The sequence below is a fragment of the Crinia signifera genome, chromosome 2 (genome assembly GCF_055691185.1).
Source record: "Crinia signifera chromosome 2, ASM5569118v1, whole genome shotgun sequence".
In the NCBI taxonomy this organism is placed as follows: Eukaryota; Metazoa; Chordata; class Amphibia; order Anura; family Myobatrachidae; genus Crinia; species Crinia signifera.
The window spans coordinates 266,938,561-266,956,483 of record NC_139218.1 but is presented as its reverse complement, the minus strand read 5'-3'; the positions used below and the strand labels follow the sequence as shown (position 1 = coordinate 266,956,483).

At 43.9% G+C, this 17,923-nt stretch overlaps 1 protein-coding gene across 4 annotated transcripts in view; it reads left to right on the top strand.

The window, feature by feature from the left end:
* The window catches only part of GABRB3 (gamma-aminobutyric acid type A receptor subunit beta3), a 357,556-nt gene that overhangs the window by 177,174 nt on the left and 162,459 nt on the right, over nt 1-17,923 (top strand). For 3 of the 4 annotated variants that reach the window (XM_083168571.1, XM_083168570.1, XM_083168573.1), the window contains exons 2-4: nt 4,100-4,147; nt 17,292-17,383; nt 17,689-17,756. In XM_083168571.1, the coding sequence (XP_083024697.1) occupies nt 4,100-4,147; nt 17,292-17,383; nt 17,689-17,756 (208 nt within the window). Of the gene's footprint in view, nt 1-4,099; nt 4,148-15,994; nt 16,995-17,291; nt 17,384-17,688; nt 17,757-17,923 lie in introns of those variants that run through there. The other variant, XM_083168572.1, reaches the window with a different exon arrangement.

Genomic DNA, 17,923 nt, shown 5'->3' with positions numbered 1-17,923 from the left:
AGCGCTGAGCAGTGCCAGGTCATTGTGGTACTTGTGGTGCCACGTCAGAATACTGCTGTACAACGTGGTTTATGTGTCAACCTATTAACGGTGAACCTTGTGTAAGGCGTCCTAAATGTGCTCAAATTATAAACAGTTGACTTTGCACTTGTTGACCTTATAGCGGTCCACCTATTGTTGATCGACCTTGTAATTTTCGACCTTGAAACGGTCGACATATTTACCGGTCAACCTAATAGCGGATGACCTAGCGATTAACGACCTCGTACTTGTCGATAAAAATGCGGTCGACCTAGATACAGGTCGACCTAATAGCGGTCTACCTTTCTGCCGTAAGACCTTGCATATTTCGATCTAACTATGATCGACCATATGCTACTGTCTATCTATACACTTTCGATAAAACCATACAATCTGACTAATGGCTTCGACCAAAACACCGTCGATCTAATACTCGTCGACCATATAATCCCATTCCGATGGCGCAAATTAATTAATTTATTTTTTCTTAAATTTCTATGTTTTTTAACCTTAATAAATAGTTAATTACAGTTCGAAGTTGTCTGTGTGTTTTTTAAAAATGGAAAAGTATATGTGTAACTTGTTTATAATCTTTTAAATAAGCAAACTGTACATACTGTATATAGATTATGTTATGTTCACATGCTGTAAGGGTTAATGTGTGTAATGAATATAGTAGTAATGTGTTTCAGTATATATTAGGATTCAATTGATTCAAATAGACAACAATCCCTTTTTAATGAGGTTGCCTAATTGCATAAGTGGGTCATGTGTTCGCTGTATGTGCTCCGAAAAATAGTGTTGTATTGAGCGTAAATACTCCGCATCGGTGCGTACGGCCAGGTTCCCGTACGTTCTGACGCGGTAAGACCGTGCTTACGCTGTAAGACCGTGCAGAATCTGTACGTGTCCACCGCACACGCAAGGTTTGTAGGTCGTCCGTACACACGCCCAATTTTTAAAGAGTGAGGGGCAGATTTATTAAGCTTGGAGAAAAGATAAACTGGAGATAAAGTGGAGAAAAGGTAAAAGGAGATAAAGCACCAGCCAATCAACTCCCAACTGTCTTTTTCAAACACAGCTGATTGGCTGGTGCTTTATCTCCTTTTAACTTTTCTCCGCTTTATCTCCAGTTTATCTCTTCTCCAAGCTTAATAAATCTGCCCCTGAGTCCGTCCGAATGCGGGAGCTCAATGGGCGTTTCTACGGACGATGTCCGCATAGCGTTGTGTGCGGCCCGCTCCGTAAGAATTCGGGAATGTACGCACCGATCATAATAAGGGCCCATATTCCAAAAGGGTTGAAGGGTTGGAAGGTGTCCACCATATATGGTATAATGTACCTCCCTGGCCGCAGTTTATCCAGCATAGATCAGAGGAGTTGGGGTACATATGTTGCAGGTGGTCTGGGACTAGGTACCATCTGGTATATATTTTTGTAGGAGTTTACTTTTATAGCTATAATTATGGAACATTTACAGTAGATACTGTGGATTTGATTATGTCCCATTCTTCGTTATCGAAATGTTATCCCAGATTTCACTCCCATGCTAGTCGGTGGGGTTCGAGAGTTAGATAAGTCTGTGTTAGAATTGAGAGATAGCACCTGTATCTGTGGGCGGGTACATGCAATATCATGCAGCCATGGCTGAAGGTTCGTGATAAAGCAATTGAATAGCCTGGAGAAATTTCCCATGAAGTCTAAATTATCAAAGGGTTTGATTCATGAATGACCAGGAGACCATGTCAAAGGCTTTCTCGTGTCCAGAGCAAGTACCACTCAAGGGATTTTATTTGTGTTGATAGAATGAATAATATCTATGGTGCGTCAAGTATTATCTAGTGCCTGTCTGGACTAGACAAAACCAACCTGGTCAGGGTGAATGAGTTTAAGAAGGTTTGGATTGGGTCTTTTAACTCATAATTTTGCATTCAGTATTAAGAGGTATAGGGTGGTAAATAGTTACATTGGGAGTCTTTGTTGGGCTTGGGGATTATGGTAATTGTTGTTGCTGGGAGAAATATGGAGCCTTCTAAGATTAAGATAAACTTTTGTGTGAGATGGGGTATGAGATTAGTTTGGAATGTTTTGTAATAGGGCATCGGATAGTCATCTGGACCAAGTGCTATCGATAGTTTCTGTGTGGCAAGTGCCGCAAGTACTTCATCATCAGTAAAAGCTTTATCAAAACCTGTCACAGTCTACTGAAGAGAGATTTCAAGAGGATAAATAGTCAGTAATGGAGGAATTAGGTGGTTGTTGGTTATTTGAAGAGTCCCTTAGATTATATAGATGTTCTTAGTAGGTTAAAAATTAGAGTTGATGACAGTAGGATTGTTTTGTGAAGAGCCCTTTTCATCTTTTAAAGCTGATATGGCCATCAGAACCCTCCTTGCCTTAAGTCTATTTGTGAGCAAAGTGTCGGCTTTATTGCTTTTTTTCATAAAAACTTTGTTGGAGCCAACATAGAGATCTTTCAGTCTTCATTAAAAGAGGAAATGTCATGGGCGTGTTATAGGAGCATCATGGCCATGTTTCAGCATGTAGCTGCAATATATTTTGCAGCCACTGTGGCCATCTATTTAGAATGTTGTAAGAGAGTCTTTGCACTACAGTAGGTAGGGGAATCTTGACAAGTCATCGTTGTGACCAGTGGTGTGTCGATGGTGGAATAATCGGATTCCCCAGTGCATTTGGGCATTGCTAAAATATGCAAAGTGTTTGTGTTAGTTGTAGTAGTGCATAAGGGGAATGCTTAAACTACCATTGCATATTTTTGAATTCGAGAAGCCATGCCAACTTACAGCCACACACGAACTACATACACCTTTGTATCAGATCCCATGTTATTTACTTAACACGGTTTGCTTGGTTGGAGCATATGGTTACTCGGTACTCTTTACCTAGAAGGGCGCCCGTCGCGGGCATCGCGGGTACATTTATGTATGGCCGCGACGCGACCGACGCGATGCCCGCGATTTCACATTGAAACCAATGTTAAACATGGAAATCGTGTCGGTCGCGTCGCGGCCGGCCATAAATGTACCCGCGATGCCCGCGACGCGATGCTCACGATTTCCAATAGGAATCAATGTTAAAAGGCGCGATGGACCCGATTTTACTGTTAAATGGCTCAATCCACCCGATTTGGCCATAGGAATCAATGTTAAATGGGCCACAGAGCCCATTAACCCTTAAATGTCCCCCCAAATTTTTAACGCCACCCCACGATCCACGCCAACCCGAAGCGTGGCGAGCGCAGCGAGCCCGCGAGGGGCGGCGGTACGCGTCCTCCGACCTTTTCATGCCCTACTATCCACTAGGGCGTGGTGTGAGAATATAATAGTGTGGCCTCGCCACGGACACCTGTGAAGCCCGCGAGGGGACGCGCATAACTGTGAAGGTATCCCCGTCCCCTCGCGGGGCTCGCTGCGCTCGCCACGCTTCGGGCTCGGTGGCTCGCTGCGCTCGCCACACTATTATATTCTCACACCACGCCCTAGTGGATAGTAGGGCATGAAAAGGTCGGAGGACGCGTACCGCCGCCCCTCGCGGGCTCGCTGCGCTCGCCACGCTTCGGGTTGGCGTGGATCGTGGGGTGGCGTTAAAAATTTGGGGGGACATTTAAGGGTTAATTTGCCCTATTTGGCCCCAAATCGGGTCCATTGAGGCATTTAACAGTAAAATCGCGGTCAATCTGCCGTTTTAACATTGTTCCCTATGGGAAAATCGCGGTGATCGCGGTCATCGCGGGCATCGCGGCCATCCCGATTTACCCGCGATGCCCGCAATGACCGCGATGACCGCGATTTTTACCCCCGACGACCGCGATTTCAATCGCTGGCGCCGTTCTAGGTAAAGAGTACCGGTTACTCTATACGTGTTCTTTGCTAACAACCAATTACACTGTAAGGTCTGTGATTAGACAAATATACACAATAATAATGGTGCATTATAGTATATTTATTTAAAATAGTTAGAATATATGTATATTTTATATCCAAAATAGATTTACACTAACCTTCAACATGCAATATATGTGAAGACAAACCCATTGAATTTGTCACTTTTCTTGCAGGAATGCAGTTGAAGAAAATAAAAGACTCTATGCAATTTATGACACAAGGTAAGTTTGTTTCTAACATATAATTTTATCAAACATACTGTACCTGGGGTTATTTAATAAATCTATCCAAGCACATTTGGGAGTGATAGACAGCTTTTTGTATGAAATTATATTTTGAATGTTTGCGTCTTAAATAATGAATACTGTGCACAGGATATTTGTGCTCATTCAGAGAAATAGCTATCCAATACTTCCAGCAACCATGCTTTCTAAAGGGGTATACACACGGGGCAATTTTAGCCCTGTTTTTAAGCGATCTGACTACATCACTTAGAAATGAAGCACAGATTGTTCCATGTGTACACCTTATAGTGATGCCGATGTGCGGTCGCACGTTGCCATCGCCTGCAAAGATAGACAGTGTATGCACTGTCTATCCTACTTAGATTGCAGTGATTTCCGGAATGGCCCCCCGGAAAGGTGGGCAAGTTTCCCGCATTTTCGCAGGAGCCCTGGCTCCCCCATTCCCTGCTGTAATAAACTCCAAATTTTGCGGGTCTGCAGGGAGGGGGCGGGGCTAAAATGCTGCGACTCGCGTCATTTTAGTTTAGCCCCTCCCCCCCGTCCACAGACCCGGAAATTGATGCTGCTGCCAGTCATGGGGGCAGCGCTTGGTGACGTCAGCCTCGACCCGCCCCCAAAAATGTAGCCTCGCCCCGCCCCCCTTTCACTCCTCTCCGGGCTTCTCCCGAAGAGGAGTTTTACAAAGTCGGCAAGTATGCATGTACTGGACGTCTTGAATTGACATGGACTAATGGTGTGTAAACACGTGAGATTCAGGCTAATGGGCAATTTTGACTAACTGCACTTAAGATTTACTTTAGATTTACACTATCTTGCAATTTGGCGACATAGTCAAGACAGACTTGCCTGCACAGTCTATTTAGCCATGCCATTACAACGTGGCGGGGCTGCGCATCAGGATTAATTAGGAATCGTATGTGGCTGAAAGTTGTGCAATTTGACTAACTTGTTAAGTGATTTGACTATATAGTCAAAATTGATAGCTAAAATCATACCGTGTGTACACAGCCTAAAAGGGAAGTGCATATATGTAATATTCTGCATTGTGTTGTGTTTTTTCATTATTGTTAAGTATATTTGTTTATACTATGAGCTAGATTGTCCTTTGGACTCTTGAGCAGGGATGGGGAACCTTTGGCCCTCTAGCTGTTGTTGAACTACACATCCCAGAATGCCCTGCTACAGCTATGCTATTTAGCCATGCTAAAACTGTTGCAGGGCATGCTGGGATGTGTAGTACATCAACAGCTGGAGGGCCAAAGGTTCCCCATATCTGATCTAGAGAACATGTCCCATGCAATGGCTTATCCAAAAGAGCAAAGTAATTAAGAATGGAACTTTGGCAAGTTGAAAAATCTCCCACAAGTATAGGGATTTGGACTGTAATCAGGATATGGATGAATAATCAGCTTAGTACTAGGTTGTGGAGGAATCGTTTATAAAGTGTACAGGGACAGAACTAGAATGTACAGTATCATTATCATCTGATTTTGTTTGAATTCCTGTTTTTCCATTTGCCCAGACAGATCATATATCGCATTCAGCAGAAAAACATAGGCACTTGTATTCAACCCATTTTGGTGGTTCTGAGGGTGGTTTCTATTGGGAACTGTTTGTTTAGATACCACAGGATTCAACCACCAGCATAGCCCCATAGGCCAAAGGCGGTGGTGGAATAATAATGCAGACATATGATCAAAGAAACATCAAAACAAATATAATGTACAGTTACAGTATAAACAGTTTATTATAAGCTGCACATGAATCTATAGGTTAAGTGCATATATTTCATACCCCTGTAATCAATACAACATGCATAAGCAAAATTTGGGACCTATGTTATATCTTTAGTTGATTCTAAAAACTTGCTATATAAAAGAAACACGGAGAACTGCTTTTTCTTTCTTTTTTTTCTATCCATTCCAAATTCCATATGAAAAAGATATTTACTTAGCTATGTTTACAAATGAAAGCCAAATCTCTCCTGAAGAATAATTGTAATTATTCAGTTGGGGGAAGGAAAAGGAAGCAGCTATTTCTAGTGAAACTGACCTGGTGCCAAACAGTGAAAATTGCCTTGGCATCCTGAGCAATACAGTTTTAATAAAATTGCCCGCAGGTTCTGGAAGAGCAATCAACTTGCCAGCGCGAGGCCTCTGCATTGTTTAAGTCAATATGCAAGTGTGCAAGCAGCCAGCAAGGTCTACATCCCCTTGTAACTTAGAGAATGGCTATAACTAGCACTCAGTGCTACTTTATGTGATTGCTTTAAGGTGCCCACACACTAGAAAGATCTGCGATCTGAAGATGTGTGCATAAAAAAGCCTTGAAATCTTTTGTCCGTTCTGGATAAAAGATTTCATGCAAGGGCACATCTTTACCAAAGATGTATCATAAGATCCGATGACCGTTCCTTTGGATCTTTTGCTAAATCTTCTGATCTTTCATGCAGCATGTAAGATCAGAAGATTTAGCAAAAGAGCCGCAGGAGCGTGGTTCCAATCGAGGTCGGCTGATTGGTCAGAAATCGGGCGATCGGCAAAACAATCTTTCTAGTGTGTGGGCACCTTAGTTTGTACACACATGGCTGTGATTCCTGATTATTCCTATGACTGTTAAGGTGCCCACACACTAGAACAATTTTTTTGCCAATCGGCCGATTTTTACCACAAAAAGTAGGCAACTTTACATATGTCAGTTGGCACACGTGCAGCCATCTAAAATTTAAAACGGATGCTCATTTATCTCAATGCTAACTAAGTAAAAACAAATATCAAAAACAAGTTCTGCACCCCCCAAAAATCCCAAACTTGCCTCATGTGCCCTTTACTTGCTCTAAAATTCTACCATTTGCAACTTCCTTCAGTATTCTCCCACACACTCTCAGAAGTACACACACTCTTAGACCCCACATGTTTTAAAATGCCCTCAAATTCACTCATAAGCTTGTAGAATGCATATGTAGTTCAAATCTTCCTCATATACAGCTCAGTGCTCAACATAACCCCTCCAGTTGCCACTCATCCTCTCCATGTCAACACATGTCCCACACATAGGCGAATCTAGGGGGTGGTCCGGGGGTGAACCGGAGATACTGCCAGGCAAAGCTGGAACGTTTTCCCTATAGGATTACATGGGACCCGCTAATTCCGACTTCCACGGCTGCCAGTTCCCCATTCGGCATCACTGAAGCTCGAGGTTGATCTCAGTCGAACCCAAATCGCTGGGCCTTCAATCTGATACAAGACTGGATCCATATGGGTTAATTGGTTCCAGGGATATTGATGTTAAACCGTTTTTTTAATTTCTTAAATGTAATTTCATGACTGTTTATGTTCTTTGAGGGCAGATTTCTCTGGAACCAAACAGCCCAGTTTCACGGGACCAAAATCATTCGAAGCCAACTCAAAGTTCTTCAATATGATACTGGTCTCATGTAAATGGGTCAGTTGGTTCCAAAGATATAGCTGGTTGGTTAAAGGGGGGTAGGGAGAGGGGAGTGGTTGTCTCTCCCCCTCACACCAGAAAATGAGGGACTAGACTGGTGTATAAGGAGTCAGCCTGGGAATGTCCCTGCATGATCCTGGGACCATATTCCCGGGTAAATCCCTGCATTTTCTGTTGTGAAATGGGTATTATTTCAAACAGCCGTGACCTGCAGTGCTCTGAATACAGCCGGGCAGCCCCCTGCTCTCTGCCCAGCTGTCAATGACTGTCACCCCTGCAGCTTCCGCTCCAATTCTTCTCCCCGCTTTCACATCATGTGGTGCCGGCGCCCGGCATGCTCCCCCGATGTCACGCACAACAACAGCGCGCACAATATTTCAAATTTACACTCGGCTAGAGGGGACACCAGAGGGGAGTGGGAGCATGCTCTGCGCTGCGCTCTGCTCCTCTCCCCATAGAAGCAGCTGCACCGCTCTTCATCTCTCCCTGCAGCAGCAGCGAAGGCTCATATAAAAATTTGCAGGAAGTGGCACTTTTGGGGGCATCGCTTAAGGGAAGCTACAAGTGGCGGTATGTGGGGGCATTACGCATAATGTGTGGCTTAATGTGTAAGGGGCATTACGGTGTGCAGAATCATGCGTAAGGGGCATTATGTGTGCAGCATCGTGTGTAAGGGGCATTATGTGTGCAGCATCATGTGTAAGGGACATTATGTGTGCAGCATCATGTGTAATGGGTACTATGGTGCGCGGCATCATGTGTAATGGGTACTATGGTGTGCAGCATCATGTATAATGGGTACTATGGTGTGCGGAATCATGTGTAATGGGTACTATGGTGTGCGGCATCATGTGTAATGGGTACTATGGTGCCATCAAGCAAGAACCCCTTAGCAATGAGCACGTAGGTAAGCAGCACTTATGTGGCAAATATGTAATGGGCATTACGGTTTGTTATATAGTATGTAATGGGCATCATGATGTGTGGCACAATGTGTAATGGGCATTATGGTGTGTGGCCTTATGTGTCATTGGCATTAAGGCGTGTGGCTTTATGTGTAATGGGTATTACGGAGTTTGCTAAAATGTGTAATGGGCATTACTGTGTATGGTCTAGTGTAATACCACGCCCCTTTTTGTGATGCCACCTTCCCATGAGGCCACGCCCCCCTTTTGCAGCTCGGCTGCGCCGCGCAAAGGTCCCCCTGCTTTTGTGTCTAGATCTGGGACCACCTATTACCATAATTCGAGATTCGCCTATGGTCCCACATATGACATGAAGACCTTTCATGCTATTCACACAAGCTTCAACGCAAATCAGACTTCTCTAAGGGCCACTCTTGATTATGTTGCATTGTACCTACTGCTTTTTAGCTTAGATGAGCTGGGTGATCTCTTTGCATTGTGCATTTTAAAACAAAAAATGAAGTCAGAATGGGATCAGTCAGCTGGGTCTAAAGGTGAAAGCTCATTGGGCTGCCTGTTGTCTACCTGACAGTATGAATATCTCTCATTCCATACTGAATTGCAGTTGAAGCCATTTATGTTCTCCACGACTCAGTAGAAATGTGATCCTGCAAAAGAGAGACATGTTACGAAGAGGGAAAGCATGGTGGATATTGCACACTGACATTTTTCCTTGTTTTAAAAACTCAAAGCTGTTTTTCTGTAAAGTGATGAGGGTGCAGTATTTTACTAGATATAAGCTAAAACATTATTTGTATTTCTAAGAATTTCAGTGAATCAAGGAATAATTTGCAAACACCCGGCTGATTCAGAAAACAAGATGTGCATTAGTGTCAGCAAATTTCCCCGATCTGTTCTTGTATCTCTATGACGCACTTTGGTGGAGAAATCCATATCCAGTCTTGCACAATGATGCTTCATCAGAGATCTGCAGATGTGGGGGTGTCATCGAATATGTAAAAGCTGTAAGTACAGTAGGGTTGGAGCACCTTCTCTGCCCTAAAAATGGCATCAGACTGTCAATCACTGATAGTCTGATGTCGGGTTACTTGCTACATAGCAAAACCTGTTGACGCAGGCACAAAATGGGTCCTATACATGCCTATTGTGTAACAGTAGCTATGAGATCCGAATAACCCCCAATGTGAACTTGTGGCACTACAATGTGACATAATATGAACTGGGGCCTAATTGAGATGTGGTTGGAGTGCTGTTACTGCTTCTTCCTTGGAAGCAGCTGTGATAGCGCTGTATGGTGATGCAGCAGGAGATGTCTATTACAAGCAGACACCTCTTGCTGCAGTAGTGATCAAACTAGCAACCTAGGAAGCCGCATTGGATCTTTCACTCACAATTGTGTGGCTTTCAACACCCATGGTGGTGCGCAAGCAGCCCATGGCAGAGTCTAGCAAATATTTGTCCAAAAGCAGAGATTCCATGTATCTTCCCTTCACTATGTAACAATAGCTACAGGATCTGAATATCCCTAAAAATGAACTGGGGGCACTGTGTGGTATAATGAAAAGTAGGGCACTACTATGTGGCATAAAATAAATCAGGTCACTAATATGGGGCATAACATGGGGCAGAGAGAGAAATCTTTCTAAAAGTATTTGGGTGGAGGCTTTTCAGATCCTTGCTAAGGACCTAAACGTTTTGACTAGATCTCTGGCACACAGAACAAATGTGAATGATGGCATATTTATGCGTTGAACAAGCACTGAATTATACTGTTTAATGAAAACTTGTTTCATATTATTCATTTTTACTGGTCATTTAAAAAGAGAACAAATTCAGATCTTAGCAATAAATGCATGCGAGTTATTGATTGATTTTAAATGATGGAAAATTGATTTTCAGTCTACTCAAAATCTATAACGCTGTATGCAATATATTGTTTATGAGGAGATTATGAGCAGTTTAAAGGGGGGTCATTTCATTTTTGGCTTAATGTGCACGTGATGTCCGGTCATACTTCCCTGTAGCACATAGTATATTGGTCACTATCTCTGGACTTTCATCAACACCCATCAATGAACTTGGTAAAAATGTATAGAATGATCTTATTCCACAATTGGATAGCATTGGATGACTGGCTTCCCCCTTTCCTGGTAGCTGCAACAGCTGCTATCCCATAATCAGCAGCATCCAGCATATGGGGAGTGATAATGGTGTGCTCCTCCTATGCCACCACTACAACAAAAATGGATGGGTAAGCAGTAATGTGAGGTCATGTTTCCCTGTATTGTTCTAATGTGTGCAGTACATAGTTGGCTGCAAACCATTTATGGTGTCCTATAAATACAATATTATAATAATAATAATAACATCCAAGACTCATCCTCAGCATTTCCGGGAAGGAATAACTTCTCATAGAGGATACTTTCTATACATTGCCGCATTTCACTGAACGGGAAAGGGCCCTGGGTGTTCAGCTAGGTCCTAAAGATTTGGAAAAGATCTTCCAGATCACCATATCCTGTGCTTTTAGGTAGTGGAGGCTAATTTTAAGATACTGTGCTTGCTAAAATGTTCCCAAGGCTTTCTGCCACATGCGGGATTTGTGCTTCAGCTGTTGGGTTCCCTATTTCATATTGGTTTGGAATGTGCTGTGCCCCTCCTGAAATTCTGTGATTTCTTTATCTAAAGAAATTATGGGCCAGGCCATTAGCAAAGAACCTGTTTTTGGCTCCTTGATATGATTGATTGTCCCATATCATCCGACAAAAAGTTGCTTGACAATCTTGACATTGCAGCTAAGGCTGTAAATTTGGTCCACTGGATATCTTCAACTCCCTCAGCCATATCCAGGGCCGCCAAGAGGCATACAGGGCCCCGGTAAAATTTTGGAGGTGTGGTCTAATCATGGGAGGCGTGGACACCTCCTGTGATTAGGCCACGCCCCCAAAAGGTTTAAAGGGGGGGTTAAAAAAACACTCTGAAGTCGAGGGGGGAGTGATATTGTCCCCCCCCCCCCCCTCAGCAGTAGCAGCACACCTACTGCATGTGCTGTGCTGACAGCAGGCTCAGCATGAGCTCTCACGCTGCTGTAGGTGTGTGCTGCTGCTGCCCGGGAGGGACAGAGGCCCAGGCACATGCTGCAGGTGTGTGCTGCTGCTGCCCGGGAGGGACAGAGGCCTGGGCTTATCTGTAGGTGTGTGCTGCTGCTGCCCGGTAGGGACAGAGGCCCGTGCCCAGCAAGCCCGTGCCCGGTTTATTTTTACCCCCCCCCCTCTCGGCGGCCCTGCCCATATCTAAATGGTGCACCAGACTGGAATATTATTTGCCAATGGTGTCTGGTTAAAAAAGTCCCCTCCTATTTAGGCCTTAGACTGGTTATTTTGCTTCATGGTATCACCATTTCTATCAATATTTTCTCAGGTTATTTCTCTCTCTTCCTTTCTCTGTTTCTTCTTAAAAGTCTATCTTTTAGTTTTACTGTTTCTTTGTACTTTTGCTTTGTTTTCCATGTATGCAGTATTTCAAAATGCCAGTTATTTCACTAATGATATAAGCATCTAGATATGCTTTCTTTGGTTCACACCTTTTTGTTGCTGACTTCAAATATCTTAATCAATCCTTACCTAATAAAATAACACCCCCCCCCCCCCCCTATTGCCAGCCTTGTCATTTCTATCCACCAATCATATACATAGATGGGTGGATAGAGATAGCGACCTTCCTCTACTTTCATGTGTGAAAGACCAAGGTTATTCCCTAATCAGCCTTATATCCGCTGTTTACTTTGTGACAGACCGATACAAAAATAAAAGGAAGCACTTGAAATATTATACAGCTTGTGACCAGATGCACCCCACTTCTTGTGTCCAGTGCTCAACGCCTTGTTTGAACCCATTAGAAGATGGCCAATAGGGTAATCTCTGTTACTGTCGGTAATGGTCTGTTACTGACTTCAGTCACTGTACTGTTGGCAGATAGTTTGCTTCCGCCACCGTGCTCCTTCTAGTAGCACCTGAAACCACTTCTGCTGCCTATGCCAAGAAACAAATGTCCTCTAGGGGACAGACAGGCGCTGATGTGGGTTAAGATCCCAGCTGCTGTAAAAGGTGGGGTAGTCAATCCCACTGGGCAAAAAAACAAGCAAATGTAGTGACACAGCGCTAATTTGAGGAGGAATAAATTATATTGAACACCATGGGATATAAATCAAAAACATTTATTCAATTAGAAACACACTTTAAAAATATGTAATTAATAAAATTCAGCGTTTAAGAGGCAATGATAATAGCAGCATTAGTATGGCATTTGCTTAGATTAAAGGTATACCGTATTGGAAATCCAGTCTCTCACAATGGAAGCTATGTATATCCAAGTCACGTTCCTACTGTATGTTGACCTCCGGTTTAAATGGGGAGTCTCTTCAAACTTGATCTCAATCACTCACTAATTATAGATCCTTACTCGCTGAGTGCTGGTTGTATGCAAGGCGTATCCTAGAGTGGAGAATTCATTTTGAAGCAGATGGAGATCTTGAAACCCAGAAAACCAAGGTCCCTGGCCACTGGGTGGAAGCCCATTGGTGCTATGAGAAAATAATTAGCTGGCTGTGTTGGTCAGCATGCTGTAAGAGGCTGCAGGAGAAGTTACTCCGGTTTCTGGTAGGGGCCAGGGAAACTAGCTGCTTTATGAAGGGCTCCAGATTCCAGATTCAAAGGAGTTTATTTACCAAGATGGGAGTTTTATTTCAGATGGAATGTTGCTACGGGCAACCAATCAGACTCTAGTTTTTATTAGCACCTTCTAGAAGATGATGGATAAGCTCCTATTGGTTGCCCATAGCAACATACCATCTGAAATAGATCTCCCATCTTAGTAAATAAACCCCAAAGTGTTGATATTTGATATGTCAACATGAGAAATCACAACATTTTCAGAATGACAAAAAATTAGGATTAAGCGCAAGAAGGGAGAATTACAGATGGATCCGGCCTTAACTTTGCAGGGCTGGCGTTTCTATCACTGAATATTTTTTGCTCCACTCTTTATTCTAGAGAGGTGTGCATAATAATTTTCAGGAGACCAGCAGCTTCCGAAATGCACCCCATCTGGCACAAAATCGAAATGCATGATCAATGTCACCACGACCACAGTTCCCTCAGTTCTTTTGGTGTGTGGCCAGATTAAGCTTTTGACCATGTGCATATATCAGACCTGAATTTAGGACAAATTTGTTCTCAAAATGGGCAAAACCTGGTGCACTGCACGTGGGGCAAATGTGGAGAGAGTTCGTTTTTTTTTTTTGGGGGGGGGGGGGGGATTGTTCCTGTGCGAGGTCAATACTATCTGCTTTATTTTTATTTACATTGCAATTTATATTTCAGTTTTTATGGCACCGCACCCAATTCAAACTCTCTGCATGTTTTACATTTGCCCCACTATCAGTGCACATGATTTTGCCCATTTTGAGAACAAATTTGCCCTGCGATAAAGGGGGTTATTCAGATTGATTCGGTACCCTGTGCATTCGCATGTGGGACTGATGTTTTGCAGACATATTTCTGCACATGTGCAGATGCAGGGTGTGAGCGGGCACGGCGAACTGCATGTTTGCTGTCCCACTTGCAGCTAGCAGTGCAGGTGGAGGGCATAGCCCATGGGAACGCCCAGCATTTCATGGCCGTTCCCATGAAAACGCTGGGCGTTCCTACGGAAATCCAGTGATGGTTGTCAGCTGCCCGCCTGCTTCCTGCACAGGGCACTCGCATATCAAAAACACTATTGAGGTGTCTCTGATCTGAGTGTGCTGAAGAAATCATTGGATGGTCGCCGACCATTGAATGATTTCTCCCCTGCACCCAAGGCTGCGAACAGATGATTATGCAATTCATCCATTTGCAGCCCTACGGGGGGATTATGGGTGCAAGGGGGGGGGCGGCCGGCGGTGTTTGGTCCACACGCAACACTGCGAAATTTGCAGCATTGCGTGTGTACCAGAATAAGGTCCCAAGTCTGAATTAGGCCCCATATCTGCAAGTTTTATTATTTGGGTTTCTGACATATGATTGGCTGAATTAGATGTTTGCATGAATAAGCTTACCTGTACTACTTGGTAAATTTACTAATACCCTTTTCACACTGCAGCTCTTAACAAATACCGGTGCTACCCGTTTCAGAGCCGTTTATATTGGAAGTGTGAACAGCTCTATTTCTATGGCTTGAAACGTGTTCCTTTGGGGTTAAACAGGTTGAATGTGTGAACGGTATTAAATACTATTTGAAACGGTATTCACCTGCAATGTGAAAGGGGTTTAGTGGCTCAGACCCGTTTTAAATACCGTTTTGAAATACTGGGTCTTAAACGTTTAGGCAATGTGAAAGCAGCATAAGATGCGAGTTCTATTGAAGATGGGTTTTGTTGCCCATAGCAACCAATTAGATTTTACTTCTTATGTATTTAGCTCCTTCTAGAAGATAATAGATAGAATCTGATTGGTTGTCCATAGTGACATCTCATCTTCAATAGAACTCCCATCTCAGTAAATTGACCCAATATATATACAGTAATCCATCTGGAAAATCTAAGCCTCAGCTGTTTTGTAAAATCCTAAATATATTTGAAAGAGAGGTGTACTGTATCACACTCATAAATGACTTTTACAATGTTTCTTCTGGAAGATTTTTACAGATTGCAATCAGTACACAATGAATACAGTACAGTATATAAAAATAAGTTTACTTTATTTTTCTGGTTTGTGTATGTGTGTGTGTATGTAACTATGTATGTGTGTGTGGGGGGATCTCTGCAGATACACATTAATAAGTAACAAACATGCAATGTGTCACTATAGTATAATACATGCCTTCGGTTACATGCAAGTGCTGTGGTTATGATTTTGTCTGAACGTTACTATTAGCATGTGTAATCCTGCTCACTGCCCATCTCACAGTCTAGGAGAGGTCAGCCCCACTACAGAGTATAGACAGCTTAGCCACCTTCAATTAGTGAAATCCCGTTTGATGCAAGCGGCGGGGCTTTAAGTGTGGCATTTCCAAAGCGCCGTGATATAACAGCAGTTATAAGAGCTCTGATCGGATTGCAGATATTAGTGGGAAACCCTTCTTTTGAAGAATTGTTATGTCACCGCGCACCACCTTTCGCACATACAGTATATACCTTGTATAGTAGTGTTTGGTGCTATGATTTGGAGCTGAGTGGGTTGGAGGCACGCTATATAATGTAATCCTTTCCTGCAGCATATTGGGTGGCCGTGCTGGGAGTCACCCCGGGGCGCCCGCCCGCACTGTGTGCCAGCCAGATGGCCTCTTAGCGCTATGGCATTAGCAGCAAATGGCACACAGCTCTGCTGAGGATTCCCTGCCACCCGGGACTCAGATACTGCGGCTCTTGCCAGGCGTGCCCTGTGCATTGCTGTATGCCCACTTGCAGTTGGCTTCTAGTCCTGTAGCAGCTGCTGCTATACCCGATGCAGAGTACAGGGTGCTGCTGCTGCCGCCGCCGCCGGGGGAGGGAGATCCGTCATCACACGTGTGGTTCCCAGCGTCAGTGCTGTGTGTGCTGCTGGGGAGAAGCAGAGTATAGGATTCCCGGATACACTCTATACTGCAGCCTGTGCAGCGCACACTTGTAGCGGAGGCGCTGCTGCAGAGCTGCCGAGTCTGGCTCGTGTGATGACCGGGGGTTGTGGTGGTACCATCCGCCCGGAGCCGCGATGCCTGGCTACACATGGTCATGGACTCCCTGGAACTGTGTGACTGCTGTGTAGCCCTGTAGTAGGCATGCTGCAGAGATTCGCCGGGATCGTGTGTGTCCCCTCCACGGCCGGCTGCTCGCTCTGTCGTCTGCCCCTGCCCACTGCCATGCCAGTCGCCGCCAAGATGCAGCCAAAGATGCTGCTGATTGCCTCCTGTAGGATGCCTGGACGTGGGAGGGAGACCCAGTCGCAGTAAGACAGATGAGAGAGCTGTAGTGGAGACTGCAGCGCATCGCACAGCACCCCAGGGGAAAGGCCCGTTATGGTTCCCACTTTCATTATTACAGTGTTAGGATTTTTTTTTTTATGTGGCCAGATAGAGTAATCCACCTCCCCCCTCCCCTACTCACTAGACCCCTGTTACCCTCCTCTTGAAACTACTATCTCCACCCACACACACACACTAATACTATTCCCTGGCTGGAAGATCCCAGGTCCGATGCTACACTATGAGCTTTGGAGGTAGACCCGTGTTGGATCTAAGGGCCGAGGCTTAAAGCTGCTGCTGCTGGAGCCTCCAGGTTGGTTCAATTGGTGCTGTTCACCATCTGCCCCCCAGTGGCTGCTGCTGGCTCTTGTGCCCGGGATGCCCGGAGGCATGTGGTGCTCTTTGGCAGGACGGCTCTTTGGGTTGATTTCTGCTCCAGTCCTGGTGGCTGTTGTGTGCTGCGCCCAAAGGTAGGTTCACGTCTACAGTAGGTACCTACTTACATCTATGTGAATGGATCAACAATGAATCTCCTTCATGGACTTATAGGGCTGCATAGACATGTCACTGAGCTGTAGATCCAGAGAAGTTGAGATCAGTTTACTGTACAGTTGCTGAAATGACTGCAGCTGTAATAAGCCTATCAGGCTGTAGGAAATGTGTTGGCATAAATGCTTTGAACTGTCCATGATTAAAGTGCATAAGAAAGTAATTAACCTCCCATTCAAAGCTTTTCTCCTGATGATTTCCAATTTGTGTCTCTGCAGCGTCAATGATCCTGGCAACATGTCTTTTGTGAAAGAAACAGTGGACAAATTGTTAAAAGGCTACGACATCCGACTAAGACCAGACTTTGGAGGTAAATCAGTGTCAAATATAGTACATTAGACATGTTTTTGCAACACACTACTTAAATGTAGAACTTTATATTGTCCCAAGCAAAAGTTAGTTGGGCATACTTATTAAAAAAGAATAATAAGTTACAATGCATGTCTCTCTATATTAATAAAGTACATTTGAATATTATTTTACTTAAACGTGTGATGTTTATTTTCTGTAAGTGGTTTAGAATGTACGCCTGCTAATGTCCATTATGTATTTTCCGTAGTTGAATTCTCAAAATGACGCCACTCTTCAGTTAGCTCATTATTGATTTCTCTCTAGGTTCTCCAGTTTCTGTTGGAATGAATATAGACATTGCCAGCATTGATATGGTCTCTGAAGTCAACATGGTAAGCTCGCATAAATCTTCTTTTCTCTTCTCTTGTGAACCTGCTGACTCACATTTTTTACATGCTGCAAAAATTTTGTTCCATTGCTGTTTATTGCTGCAATTCTTCTTGGTTGATTTTTTTTTTTTTTTTTAGAATGTCTTGTTTATAGTTCACTGTTACCTATT